The following is a 15,083-nucleotide window of genomic DNA, read 5'->3' on the forward strand; positions in this document are numbered from 1 at the left end:
CCCTTGGCCGCCAGGATACGCTTCCTCTAATTGGGCAGCGTGTATCCGCGCTGACGCAGGAAGGCCGCCTCATTGGTCCGCGCAGTCGAGACTCAGGCGGCTTTTCTCTTAGCGCTCAAGGCGCCGATCCATTTCTCTTTCTCCAGCCGAGCGCTCCCTTCCTTCCGAAGTGCCAGCCTGAAGGGATCCAGACTGAGGTAGGCCGGGTAGCTGCACTGAGGTCAGCCGGGAAGAAGCGGCGGGTATGGAATACCGGTGGGAGGTGGTGGAATACGGGTGGTCGGCGAGCCTGGATGAGACGGTCTTGTCGGTGCGCCCCCTCGACCCCCACGCTCTCCGCGACTTCCCTGCCCAGTCTCCGCTGGCCCCACCTTCCTCGGGCTCCCCTAGAGCTTCCGCGCCCCTCCGCCGCGCTTCCGCTGGCCCCGCCCTCGACCCCAAAGGTCCCGCCTCCTTCGCGAACCCTCCCGCTGACCCCGCCCTCGACTCCTCCCCCGAAAGGCCCCGCCTCCTCCGCGGGCCCTCCCTCTGGCCTCCCCTCCGCCAGCTCTCCCGCTGGTCCCGCCCTCGACTCCTTCCCCAAAGGCCCCGCCTCCCACCAGCCCCTCCGCTGGCCCTGCGCTTGCCGCCTCCTCAGCGGCCCCGCCCTCACCGAGCACACATTCCTCCTCGTCTCTTTCTTCCCACCTTTACCGCCTTGGTCCCTCTGCCTCTTTAAGTTAGGTTTAGTCCCCCTATTTCTCTCCACCTTCCTGCGCCCGGCCGTGTACCTGCGCCTTTTTCTCAACCCTGCCACTTAGGTACCCCTCTCCTCATCTGGCTGCCCGGGTCACCGGATTCCCCCACTGATTCAGGCTGCCTCAATATGAGCTTGACAGATTGTGTAGAGGCTTCGTGCTGGGCATTGAAGGTCTCTGTTTGCAAGACCTCCCCGCCCGGTGGGAGAGTCACTTTGTAATGGAGTCTAACAGGCTCGGGGATGCCTTTAATCAAAGATGCATAGTATTGGGATGCTTAAAGGAAGGGGTGCTGGAGTTACAACCCCTCCTTGTGTGATCTGCAAGCAGGCCTGGCAGGGACTAAGCTGTACCTTTCTCCCAGAATGTACCAGGCTTCTTCTGATGCAGAAGCTTGGCTCTAACCATTGTCCTTTAAACACTGGGGAGTGATTAAAATCTTGTCAGGGGCCCGTCTTTTACCCAAAGTTATTAGGGCTTCAGAGCCCATCCATCCTAACCATCGCTGTGCTGATTGGGAGGTGGAAGGCAAGAGACAGATGAATGATTGGCCTAGGCAAACAGTGAGTCAGCATCCCATTCTTGATGCTCTTTTTGGAGCTTCTCATGAGGATTCTTACCAATTTTTCAATTACCAGCAGTCTTACTTGGTAGATAAACCAAAGAGTATGTGTAGATAAGACGTTCAGTCAGTAGTTTTCTCCAAGCCACCACCCTACTTCAGTGTATACTATTCAGAAGACAGTGGCTCACACCTTCATTCTCTTGGAGTCAGGAATCCTTGGGGTCTGAGCCCAGCTCCGCCATTTGCTGTAAAGTTTGGCACAGAGATTTTATCTCAGCCTCAATTTTACCTTCTACAGAAAGAGCATGATAAACCCTATCATGCATGGTCATGGTATGGATTTGCTGAGATCCTGCTTATGAAAACAGTCACTCTTACGGTCCTGTGCATAATAGGATCTGAGCACAGGTGATCCCTAACTCTTCAGATTCACATTTGTCTGATTCAAGCCAGCATAGAACCTGCTATGTCACCCTCTCCCAGGCACCATGACGACCCTGGATGATAAGTTACTGGGGGAGAAGCTGCAGTACTACTACAGCAGCAGCGAGGATGAGGACAGCGACCACGAGGACAAGGACAGAGGCAGGGGTGCCCTGGCCGGCAGTTCCATGCCTGCAGATGCTGAGTTGGCAGGCGAAGGCATCTCAGTTAACACAGGTACTGGAAATCCTGTGCTCTGGGAACAGGTTTAAAAAATGTCCATTAAATATGTATCAGAAGTCTTGTGATCACTTCTTTTCTTTCAAACTAAAATTTTTAAATTTTATTTTATTTACTTTTTTGTTTGGCGGTATGCGGGCCTCTCACTGCTGTGGCCTCTCCCGTTGCGGAGCATAGGCTCCAGACGCGCAGGCTCAGCGGCCGTGGCTCACGGGCCCAGCTGCTCCACGGCATGTGGGATCCTCCTGGACCGGGGCACGAACCCGTTTCCCCTGCATTGGCAGGCGAACTCCCAACCACTGCGCCACCAGGGAAGCCTTATTTACTTTTTAATACAGTAGGTTCTTATTAGTCATCAATTTTATACACATCAGTGTATACATGTCAATCCCAATCGCCCAATTCATCACACCACCATCCCCACCCCCCGGGGCTTTCTCCCCTGGTGTCCATATGTTTGTTCTCTACATCTGTGTCTCAACTTCTGCCCTGCAAACCAGTTCATCTGTACCATTTTTCTAGGTTCCACTTACATGCGTTAATATGCGATATTTGTTTTTCTCTTTCTGACTAACTTCACTCTGTATGACAATCTCTAGATCCATCCACGTCTCCACAAATGACCCAATTTCGTTCCTTTTTATGGCTGAGTAATATTCCATTGTATATATGTACCACATCTTCTTTATCCATTCGTCTGTCGATGGGCATTAAGGTTGCTTCCATGACCTGGCTATTGTAAATAGTGCTGCAATGAACATTGGGGTGCATGTGTCTTTTTGAATTATGGTTTTCTCTGGGTATATGCCCAGTAGTGGGATTGCTGGATCATATGGTAATTCTATTTTTAGTTTTTTAAGGAACCTCCATACTGTTCTCCATAGTGGCTGTATCAATTTACATTCCCACCAACAGTGCAAGAGGGTTCCCTTTTTTCCACACCCACTCCAGCATTTGTTGTTTGTAGATTTTCTGATGATGCCCATTCTAACTGGTGTAAGGTGGTACCTCATTGTAGTTTTGACTTGCATTTCTCTAAAAATTAATGATGTTGAGCAGCTTTTCATGTGCTTCCTGGCCATCCATATGTCTTCTTTGGAGAAATGTCTATTTAGGTCTTCTGCCCATTTTTGCATTGGGTTGTTTGTTTTTTTAATATTGAGCTGCATGAGCTGTTTATATATTTTGGAGATTAATCCTTTGTCTGTTGCTTCATTTGCAAATAGTTTCTCCCATTCTGAGGGTTGTCTTTTCGTCTTGTTTATCGTTTCCTTTGCTGTGCAAAACCTTTGAAGTTTCATTAGGTCCCATTTGTTTATTTTTGTTTTTATTTCCATTACTCTAGGAGGTGGATCAAAAAAGATCTTGCTGTGATTTATGTCATAGAGTGTTCTTCCTATGTTTTGCTCTAAGAGTTTTATAGTGTCCGGTCTTACATTTAGGTCTCTAATCCATTTTGAGTTTATTTTTGTGTATGGTGTTAAGGAGTGTTCTAATTTCATTCTTTTACATGTAGCTGTCCAGTTTTCCCAGCACCACGTATTGAAGAGGCTGTCTTTTCTCCATTGTATATCCTTGCCTCCTTTGTCATAGATTAGTTGACCATAGGTGCTTTGGTTCATCTCTGGGCTTTCTATCTTGTTCCATTGATCTATGTTTCTGTTTTTGTGCCAGTACCATATTGTCTTGATTACTATAGCTTTGTAGTATAGTCTGAAGTCAGGGAGTCTGATTCTTCCAGGTCTGTTTTTTTCCCTCAAGACTGCTTTGGCTATTCGGAGCTTTTGTGTCTCCATACAAATTTTAAGATTTTTTGTTCTAGTTCCGTAAAAACTGCCATTGTAATTTGATTGGGATTGCATTGAATCTGTAGATTCCTTTGGGTAGTATAGTCATTTTCACAATATTGATTCTTCCAATCCAACAACATGGTATATCTCTCCATCTGTTGGTATCATCTTTAATTTCTTTCATCAGTGTCTTATAGTTTTCTACATACAGGTCTTTTGTCTCCCTAGGTAGGTTTATTCCTAGGTATTTTATTCTTTTTGTTGCAGTGGTAAATGGGAGTGTTTCCTTAATTTCTCTTTCAAATTTTTCATCATTAGTGTAAAGGAATGCAAGAGATTTCTGTGCATTAATTTTGTATCCTGCAACTTCACTAAATTCATTGATTAGCTCTAGTAGTTTTCTGGTGGAATTTTGAGGATTCTCTACGTATAGTAGCATGTCATCTTCAAACAGTGACAGTTTTACTTCTTCTTTTCCAATTTATATTCCTTTATTGCCTTTTCTTCTCTGACTGCTGTGGCTAGGACTTCCAAAACTATGTTGAATAATAGTGGTGAGAGTAGACATCCTTGTCTTGTTCCTGATTTTGGAGGAAATGCTTTCAGTTTTTCACTCTTGAGAATGATGTTTGCTGTGGGTTTGTCATATATGGCCTTTATTATGTTGAGGTAGGTTCCCTCTATGCCCACTTTCTGGAGAGTTTTTATCATAAATGGGTGTTGAATTTTGTCAAAAGCTTTTTCTGCATCTACTGAGATGATCATATGGTTTGTTTTTTTTGTTTGTTTTTTTGCGGTACGCGGGCCTCTCACTGTTGTGGCCTCTCCCGTTGCGGAGCACAGGCTCCAGACACGCAAGGTCAGCGGCCATGGCTCATGGGCCCAGCCGCTCCACGGCATGTGGGATCTTCCCGGACCAGGGCTCGAACCCGCGTCCCTTACATCGGCAGGTGGACTCTCAACCACTGTGCTACCAGGGAAGCCTGATCATATGGTTTTTTCCTTCAGTTTGTTAATAAGGTGTATCACATTGATTGATTTGCATATATTGAAGAATCCTTGCATCTCTGGGATAAATCCCACGTGGTCATGGTGTATGATCCTTTGAATGTGTTGTTGGATTCTGTTTGCTAGTATTTTGTTGAGGATTTTTGCGTCTATATTCATCAGTCATATGGGTCTGTAATTTTCTTTTTTTGTAGTATCTTTGTCTCGTTTTGGTATCAGGGTGATGGTGGCCTCATAGAATGAGTTTGGGAGTGTTCCTTCCTCTGTACGTTTTTGGAAGAGTTTGAGAAGGATGGGTGTTAGCTCTTCTCTAAATGTTTGATAGAATTCACCTGTGAAGCCATCTGGTCCTGGACTTTTGTTCGTTGGAAGATTTTTTGTTTTTTTTTTTTTTGTGGTACGCGGGCCTCTCACTGTTGTGGCCTCTCCCGTTGCGGAGCACAGTCTCCGGACACGCAGGCTCAGCGGCCATGGCTCACTGGCCCAGCTGCTCTGCGTCATGTGGGATATTCCTGAACCGGAGCACGAACCCGCGACCCCTGCATCGGCAGGCGGAATCCCAACCACTGCACCACCAGGGAAGCCCTGTTGGAAGATTTTTAATCACAGTTTCAATATCAGTGCTTGTGGTTGGTCTGTTCATATTTTCTATTTCTTCTTGGTTCAGTCTTGGAAGGTTATACCTTTCTAAGAATTTGTCCATTTCTTCCAGGTTGTCCATTTTATTGGCATAGAGTTGCTTGTAGTAGTCTCTTAGGATGCTTTGTATTTCTGCAGTGTCTGTTGTAACTTCTCCTTTTTCATTTCTAATTTTATTGATTTGAGTCCTCTCCCTCTTTTTCTACATGAGTCTGGCTAATGGTTTATCATTTTTGTTTATCTTCTCAAAGAACTAGCTTTTAGTTTTATTGATCTTTGCTATTGTTTTCTTTCTTTCTATTTCATTTATTTCTGAGCTGATCTTTATGATTTCTTTCCTTCTGCTAACTTTGGGTTTTGTTTGTTCTTCTTTCTCTAGTTCCTTTAGGTGTAAGGTTAGATTGTTTATTTGAGATTTTTCTTGTTTCTTGAGGTAGGCTTGTATATCTATAAACTTCGCTCTTAGAACAGCTTTTGCTGCATCCCATAGGGTTTGGATCATCATGTTTTCATTGCCATTTGTCTGTAGGTATTTTTTGATTTCCTCTTTTATTTCTTCAATGATGTCTTGGTTATTTAATAACGTATTGTTTAGCCTCCATGTGTCTGTGTTTTTTACATTTTTTTCCCTGTAATTCATTTTTAGTCTCATAGGGTTGTGGTCAGAAAAGTTGCTTGATATGATTTCAATTATCTTAAATGTACTGAGGGTTTATTTGTGACCCAAGATGTGATCTATCCTGGAGAATGTTCCCTGTGCACTTGAGAAGAAAGTGTAATCTGCTGTTTTTGGATAGAATGTCCTATAAATATCAATTAAATCTGTCTGGTCTATTGTGTCATTTAAAGCTTGTGTTTCCTTATTAATTTTCTGTTTGGATGATCTGTCCGTTGGTGTAAGTGAGGTGAGGTGTTAAAGTCCCCCACTATTACTGTGTTACTGTCAATTTCCTCTTTTATAGCTGTTAGCAGTTGCCTTATGTATTGAGGTGCTCCTATGTTGGGTGCATATATATTTATAATTGTTATATTCTTCTTGGATTGATCCCTTGATCATTATGTAGTGTCCTTCCTTGTCTCCTGTAACATTCTTTATTTTAAAGTCTATTTTATCTGATATGAGTATTGCTACTCCAGCTTTCTTTTAATTTCCATTTGCATGGAATATCTTTTTCCATCCCCTCACTTTCAGTCTATATGTGTCCCTAGGTCTGAAGTGGGTCTCTTGTAGACAGCATATAGATGTGTCTTGTTTTTGTATCCATTCAGTAAGCCCATGTCTTTTGGTTGGAGTATTTAATCCATTCACGTTTAAGGTAATTATTGATATGTATGTTCCTATGGCCATTTTCTTAATTGTTTTGGGTTTTTTTGTAGGTTCTTTTCTTGTCTTGTGTTTCCCACTTAGAGAAGTTCCTTTAGCATTTGTTGTAGAGCTGGTTTTGTGGTGCTGAATTCTCTTGGCTTTTGCTTGTCTGTAAAGCTTTTGATTTCTCCATCGAATCTGAATGAGATCCTTGCCGCGTAGAGTAATCTTGGTTGTAGGTTCTTCCCTTTCATCACTTTAAGTATATCATGCCACTCTCTTCTGGCTTATAGAGTTTCTGCTGAGAAATCAGCTGTTAACCTTATGGGAGTTCCCTTGTATGTTATTTGTCATTTTTCCCTTGCTGCTTTCAATAATTTTTCTTTGTCTTTAATTTTTGCCAATTTGATTACTATGTGTCTCGGTGTGTTTCTCCTTGGGTTTATCCTGTATGGGGCTCTCTGCGCTTCCTGGACTTGGGTGGCTATTTCCTTTCCCATGTTAGGGAAATTTTCGACTATAATCTCTTCAAATATTTTCTTGGGTCCTTTCTCTCTCTCTTCTCCTTCTTGGACCTCTATAATGCGAATGTTGTTGCGTTTAATGTTGCCCCAGAGGTCTCTTAAGCTGTCTTCATTTCTTTTCATTCTTTTTTCTTTATTCTGTTCCTCCGCAGTGAATTACCATTCTATCTTCCAGGTCACTTATCCGTTCTTCTGCTTGTTATTCTGCTATCGATGACTTCTAGTGTAGTTTTCATTTCAGTTATTGTATTGTTCATCTCTGTTTGTTCTTTAATTCTTCTAGGTCTTTTTTTTTTTTTTAAGGTACGCGGGCCTCTCCCGTTGCGGAGCACAGGCAGGCGGACTCTCAACCACTGCGCCACCAGGGAAGCCCTCTTCTAGGTCTTTGTTAAACATTTCTTGCATTTTCTCTATCTTTGCCTCCATTGTTTTTCCAAGGTCCTGCATCACCTTCACTATCATTATTCTGAATGTTTTTTCTGGAAGGTTGCCTATCTCCGCTTCATTTAGTTATTTTTCTGGGGTTTTATCTTGATCCTTCATCTGGTACATAGCCCTCTGCCTTTTCATCTTGTCTATCTTTCTGTGAATGTGGATTTTGTTCCACAGGCTGCAGGACTGTAGTTATTCTTGCTTCTGCTGTCTGCCCTCTGGTGCATGAGGCTATCTAAGAGGCTTGTGTAAGTTTCCTGATGGGAGGGACTGGTGGTGGGTCGTGATCACTTCTAATTCCAGACCCGCATCCAGAGATAACCTAATGTTACCATTTCACTGTGCGTGGTTCTAGCCATTTCACTGCACAATACGAATATGTATGCATACCAACATGCTGATGATTAAAACAGACTTGCCTGCGTTTGAGTCCAGCTTCTCAAATTGATAGGTGTTTGATATCACCTAAATCATGGGTATGAGTATATTGGTAGTATAAATTCCGAGAAATGGCATATTTACACTTTTACATTTTATTATTTCCAAATTGCTGTCAGTTGAGTTGGTACTGGTTTATAGTTTAAGCAGGAGTGTGATATTTCCCCATATATGTGACCTTCTACTATGTTATCAGACTTTTTGATCTTTGCCATCCTTATGGATGGCAAATGGGAACTCACCGTAGTTTTATTTTCTATCTTTTTAGGAGTGATGTTGAGCCTCTTTTCATAATTTTAAAGGTTGTATTCATATCCTTTGCTCATTTTTGAAATTGGGTAGTTGGTCTTTTTCTTCTTAGGGAGCTATATATTAAGGAAATTAATCTGTGGTTTGAGTTGCAAATATTTCTACCAGTTTATTGTTTGACTCTTGGCTTTTGTTCTTATCCTGGCAGAAAGTTTTTTTACTTGTTATGTGCTTGAAAGCATTATTTTATAGTTTCTTAGTTTTGTTTCTTATGTAAAAGGCCTTTCTTCACTCCAGGATTATAAAAAGACAGTCCCATGCCTTTTTTTTTTTTTAGTATTTTTATGATTTTTTTTTTTTTTTAACACAACGATTTATCTGGAATTCGTTTCCATGCAAGGTATGTGCTAGGACTCCAACTTAATTTTTTTTGGATTGCTGCCCAGTTGTTTCAGCATCATTTATTGAATAAACCATCTTTTCTCCATTGTTTTGAAATGTCAGTTTTATCACGTACTGAATTTCTGCTTATATTTGCGTCTTTAGCCTACTTTGTAGTCTCTTCCACTGATTTGTCTTTTACTGTGCTATATCACACTGTTTTTAAGTATCGTGTTATAATATGTTTTAGTATCTGGTAGGTCTGGTCCCCCCCATACAATACCCTTCTATTTTTATTATTATTTCCTTAACTTTTGCTTTCTTATTTTTCCACCGCAAATTCAGGAGCAGGCACATGTGTGTAATCACATACTTTCATCAGAAACGCATTAAATATATGGATTAATTTGGGGATAATTGGTACCCTTGTGATGTTGCATCTTCCTAGCCAGGACTATGGCGTTGCTCCATTTATTCAGGGCTTTTGTAGTGTTTCTTGGCATCATTTTAAAGTTTTCTTTATACAGATGTTTATATTTTTGTCTCAGTGGCTTGTGACAACAAAGGTTTATTTCTCAGTCATGTTACGTGCTGCCTGTTGGGGTCAGCAGCTGCCCCGCTTCTGCTTTGTATGTCCTATCATCCAGGAACGAGGCTCAAGGAGCAGCCCCTGTCTGAGACATGCTGTTCTCATGACCAAATATAGAGAGCAAGAGAGGGCTGTTGGAAACATGTAGTGACTCATTGCGTTTTTGCTCAGAATCCATTGGCCACAGCAAGTCAATGGGCAAGCCCCACATCAGTGGGCTGGGGATACACGTTCTCATCCCACAGGAGGTATTGCAAGTCATGTGGTAAGGGGCAGGTCTATATAGCATGGGGACAGGGGGGTTTGGGGGTAGCTTGACTAATAGAACAACCTGCCACAATCTTGTTAAAAAAGTCAGATAGGGCTTCCCTGGTGGCGCAGTGGTTGAGAGTTCGCCTGCCGATGCAGGGGACACGGGTTCATGCCCCGGTCCGGGAAGATCCCACATGCCGCAGAGCGGCTGGGCCTGTGAGCCATGGCCGCTGAGCCTGCACGTCCGGAGCCTGTGCTCCGCAAGGGGAGAGGCCACGACAATGAGAGGCCCATGTACTGCAAAAAAAAAAAAAAAAAAGTCAGATAATACGGAAGCATAGTAAGAAAAAAGTAAAAGTTCTCTCTCACCAGTCCCCTTAGATCTCACTGCCTAGAGACAACCACTGTTAACAGTTTACCTATTTTTCTATGGACATACAAATGTACATGCACATATACAAATATCTGTAAATATTTATACATGGACATACAGTTCTTTTTCTAAAAATTAAAGGATCATACCATGATACTGTTCTGCATTTTGCTTTTCTTTTGACCTAATATGTTTGGACATTTTTCATGGCAGGGAACATATAGCTGCCTCATTCTTTCTAAGAGTCACTTTGTTTTCCTTTGAGTAGATGAATCTGAATTTATTTCACACATCTCCTAATGTTGGGCCTTCGCATGGCCCTTTAATTTGCAAACTGGGCTGCCTTGGACGTGGTTGCGTGTAGACCACGCTGCCCTGTGTGAGTGTCACTGTGGTGTCGATGGAGCCAGCTTTAGACAGATGTGCGCTGGCCCATAATCCCTCGCTCATCCTTGGTCACCTCCACGTTCACCCCACCTCAGGTCCAAAAGGCGTGATCAATGACTGGCGCCGCTTCAAACAGCTGGAGACGGAGCAGCGGGAGGAGCAGTGCCGGGAGATGGAGAAGCTGATCAAGAAGCTGTCCATGAGCTGCAGGTCCCATGTGGATGAAGAGGAGGAGCAGCGGAAGCAGAAGGACCTCCAGGAGAAGATCAGTGGGAAGGTAATTAGAAGCGCCCAGGCCTTTCTCAGAGGCTACCCTGGCTGCTGGGCTTAGTGATTCAAGAGGCGGAAGGGTTTGATTTGGCCTCCAAGAAGCGGTGCAGGGCTTCCCAGGTGGCGCAGTGGTTAAGAATCCGCCTGCCAATGCAGGGGACACGGGTTCGAGCCCTGGTCCAGGAAGATCCCACATGCCGCAGAGCAACTAAGCCTGTGCGCCACAACTACTGAGCCCATGTGCCACAACTGCTGAAGCCCTCACGCCTAGAGCCTGTGTTCCGTAACAAGAGAAGCCACCGCAATCAGAAGCCCGCGCACCGCAGTGAAGAGTAGCCCCCACTCGCTGCAACTAGAGAAAGCTGTGCAGCAACGAAGACTCAGTGCAGCCAAAAATAAATAAATAAAATAAATTTTAAAAAAGATACTAAGAAGCAGTGCAGTGCAGGAGAAAGTGCAGTCATGTCATAGCTTGGCCACACCTGGGTTTGAATCTCAGCTGTGCCACTAGTAACTGTGGGGATGTCTCTTCCACTCTGACTCTGGTTTGTCGTTGGTTAAATGAGGTCAGTCTCTCGATACAGTGCCCATCACAGGCCGGTTGAAAGTGATCAGGAAATGTGAGTTTCCTGTCCTTTCTCGAGGTCTTACCTTGAGCCAGAAACAAACCTCTGAGATTGGGAGACATTATCCCCATTTTACAGATGGTGAAACCAAAGCTGAGAGGTGGGAGGGGACTTGTTCAGGGCAGTGCAATTAAGAAATGCTAATAGGAACTAGGATTCTAACCCAGATTTTCCTGTTCTATCCATGATGTTGTTCTGTTTCATCTGAAGCCTATTCATGAGAATTTATTTTAGTGAAGCAATACAGTAGAAGCGGGCAGACACTGTGGAAGATATTTGGAACTAGGTCCCTGACTCTCTCTTACCTTCCCAAAGCGTTCTTCAAAAGGATCCTTTAATTCCCCACCATGCTCTCTGACCACGGAAGGATGTCTAGAAGTGCCTGAAATCATTTGGCTGTGGCCCAAAGCAGCTCTTGGCTGGAAATACCCGCCGGGGTCGGGGAGCAGACAAGAGGATTAAGTGAGGAGTTTGCCTTGACCAGGAGGATGATTTCAGGGCATTAGACTCAAGCAAGACCATAACAGGTCAGAAAGAACCGCTCTGGTGGGGGAGCAGTGAGAGTGGAAGAAGAATGGCTCTGGCTGTGATGCAGTAACAACACGTGTCCTGATCTGGTGTGGCCTCCCAGCCGCCACCCTCTCATCTGTGCCAGGGTAGGCAGAGCTGGGCTTCATCACAGGAGCAGGGATGTCTTGCTACACCAGGGCAGGAGAGGGAGAATGCTTTTGTAATGGAAGCTGGCTTCAGGACAACATGCCCACGGCTCACAGCGCTTCCTTGTGCTGCGGTGGAGACCAGACAAAGCCACACAGCACATGATCACATGGGGCAGTCCTGCTGGGTTGTTGCAATGAGACAGAACTGGCAACTGCCTGAATGCCAGAAGTAGGGGAGTGGCTCAGCAAAATAGGCCACATTATTTATAATTTTATAAAACATGTTTGGAAGCATGAGGAATAATTTATGATATAATAGTGCTAAGTGGCAAAAGCAGGCTATAGCTTAATTGGTGCACCCACAGCTGCTGTTATAAAAGCAGAAATGGTTTTAGCACGTGACTGGTAATAAAAAGAAGAATAGATTTTTAGAATGTGTGTGGCTGTATGTTTTGGCGTGGGAGGCAAGGAGGGTGGCGCAGGGCAGGGATTATGAGTGTTCAGGTTCCTTAATGTCCTGTTGTCTTTTCAACAAAAACAAAACAGTGGATAAAATAATTAATCCATTGTCAGGACTGACGAAAAGACAAAAGCTCACGAAGTGATGTTATCTGATGCTGCCTGTCTGGATGGAGAGGCGCTATGACACAGTAGTTGAAAGCCTGGGTTTTTTAAAAAATCTAGTTTGAATCCTGGTCTTATACTTGCTACCTGTGTGAACTTATACAGATAATCTCAAGTCTCAGAACCTCATTTGTAAAGTGGGGGTAATAAAAGTCCCTTCCCGATGGGGTTATCAGAAGATTTCAGTGAGGTGTAATACATTTAGAGTATTAGCGTGGCGCCTCATACATCTTGTGTCACCCATGTCACTGTTGGGTTTATGTTTCTTACGCTCACTTGCTGGTCCTCCCGCAGATGACTCTGAAGGACTTTGCCATGATGAACGAGGACCAAGACGACGAGGAGTTCCTGCAGCGGTACCGGAAGCAGAGGATGGAAGAGATGCGGCAGCAGCTCCACCAGGGGCCCCAGTTCAAGCAGGTTTTTGAAATCCCCAGTGGAGAAGGGTTTCTGGACATGATTGACAAAGAACAGAAGAGCACCCTCATCATGGTCCATATTTACGAGGACGGCATCCCAGGGACCGAAGCCATGAACGGTTGCATGATCTGCCTGGCCGCGGAGTACCCAGCCGTCAAGTTCTGCCGGGTGAAGAGCTCGGTGATCGGGGCCAGCAGTCGCTTCACCAGGAATGCCCTTCCCGCCCTGCTCATCTACAAGGGGGGCGAGCTGATTGGCAACTTTGTCCGTGTCACTGACCAGCTGGGGGAAGATTTCTTTGCGGTGGACCTTGAAGCTTTCCTCCAGGAGTTTGGATTGCTTCCAGAAAAGGAAGTCTTGTTGGTAACCTCTGTGCGTAACTCAGCCACCTGCCACAGCGAGGATAGCGATTTGGAAATAGATTGAATGGCTGGGCTGGTGGCATAAATTTCTCATTGTTTGGGCTGGAAGACACACGTCCTTGTGTTTATTTTCATTCTTTTCTGTGTCTTCTGGTTTTTCTGCTGTTCTTTGTAGTCCCTTTTATGATATGTCAAGTCAAGAAATTCTTCTATCAAATCAGAATGCTGAATCACCTTGTGGCTCTCCATAAAGTGACCTAACATTGTATAAACAGGAAGCCAGGCTTTTGAACTGTTTACTTAAGATTCTCTAGCATGACATCTCTGTTATTGTTTCCAGTCAGTATTTACATAGCATCCTGAAGACAGTGTCCTGGAAATTGTCTTCAGATGATCTCAGAGGTCTCTGCCAGGTCCGGGAATATAATTCTATAGTTAGTGTGTTATTTGCAACATAAGTAATACATTTCCTTCATCAAATGATTGTAAATTATATTTACTTCTAAGACTCATAGTCTTAGAAGGCAGTTAAATTTTTTCCCCCTAGACCGTATTCTCTCCCAGGGTCTTGTTTAAAGGTTCCAGACCGTGTATGGTTGCCCCATCAAGAGGGGGGTGACCTTTGTCGCCAGAGTTGATATCCTGCTCAAGCATTATTAAGTCTACAGTAGAGGAAGGATCGAGATGGACTGCCCTCCCTCTTGATGCTGAAAGACCAGCTTGGCTTGAAAATTAGAGCTGAGATAGAGCTGGGAAGCCTTTTTAAAGGAAGATCTTTCAATTAAGATACCCCTGCTCGTCTTTTTCTCTGTTTCTTTTTTATTTAACAAGGTAATTTTTTGGTTTCATGTAGCTTTTGTTAAAACTTTTTTGCATATTGGAAAAGTTAATATTCAATAGAATACAGAAAATACAGAAGCAAAACTAAGAAAATTAGAATAATCCTGCCACCTAGGGTAAAACACTATTAATATTTTGGGATATTTTTCCAAGGTGTTTTCTTTGTGTACACAGACATTTTGTTTGCTTATTAAACAAAACAGTGGGATCATTCTGAACATACTGTTTTATAGTATGGTCGGCTAATATAGCAAACGTTTTTCCATGTTATTAAACACTCTTTTACAACATTTTAAAGTGGCTATTTATACTGTTGTATAGGTGTGCTGTAATTTGCTTGGTGGTGTTCTCTTGAAAACAGCAAAGACTTTTTATTACAAAAGTAATTGATGTTCATTGTAGAAAATGTAACAAAAATTGTTAAGCTAAAAAGATTGAACAGCTTTGTAATTCCACCAACCAAAAATAATCCCTGTTAAATCATTCTTACAGGTATCTTTCTGGTCTTCTTTCTGTGTGTTTATAACAATGATTGTCTTTTGAGTTTTCTCCTCATGTTTTTTACTTTAAAATATGTACAGTGTAGGGCCAGGGAAAATGTGATCTGTAGTTAAATGTTAGCTTTAAAGTTCAGTTTTGCTTTTCCTGGCTGTTTAGGAATTGACTAACTGTAGAAGGGTCATGACAGTATCTCTTGTAGTTAATCAACAAAAAGAAAGTGCATGGTTTTTTAATTAAAAAAAACTCACTGTAGAAAGTGTGTGGAAAGTATAGAAAATTATTAGAGGCAGAGACAACTGTTGTCAGTGTTTTTATTTTCTTCCAGTTTTTTCAATATTTTTAATACATTGAGAGCTTTTTGAATTTAGTTCTGTGTTTTGTTTAATATTATATCATAAATGCTTTGACATGTTATAAAAATTCTAAATAAATAATTTTTAACAGCCTG

At 43.2% G+C, this 15,083-nt stretch overlaps 1 protein-coding gene across 1 annotated transcript; it reads left to right on the forward strand.

Moving 5' to 3' along the window:
* On the forward strand, positions 1 to 15,083 carry PDCL (phosducin like). The gene is made up of 4 exons (XM_060014190.1): positions 1 to 197; positions 1,786 to 1,962; positions 10,429 to 10,610; positions 12,807 to 15,083. Exons 2-4 carry the CDS (start codon positions 1,791 to 1,793, stop codon positions 13,356 to 13,358), a joined length of 906 nt encoding a protein of 301 aa, XP_059870173.1. The 5' UTR covers positions 1 to 197; positions 1,786 to 1,790; the 3' UTR covers positions 13,359 to 15,083.

Source organism: Delphinus delphis, chromosome 6 (genome assembly GCF_949987515.2).
Source record: "Delphinus delphis chromosome 6, mDelDel1.2, whole genome shotgun sequence".
Classification (NCBI taxonomy): domain Eukaryota; kingdom Metazoa; phylum Chordata; class Mammalia; order Artiodactyla; family Delphinidae; genus Delphinus; species Delphinus delphis.

Coding starts and splice junctions, on each gene's coding strand:
- PDCL (XM_060014190.1), top strand. CDS start 1,791: ATGACGACCCTGGATGATAAGTTACTGGGGGAGAAGCTGCAGTACTAC. Junction 1,963..10,428: donor AGGCATCTCAGTTAACACAG/GTACTGGAAATC, acceptor ACCCCACCTCAG/GTCCAAAAGGCGTGATCAAT. Junction 10,611..12,806: donor AGGAGAAGATCAGTGGGAAG/GTAATTAGAAGC, acceptor GTCCTCCCGCAG/ATGACTCTGAAGGACTTTGC.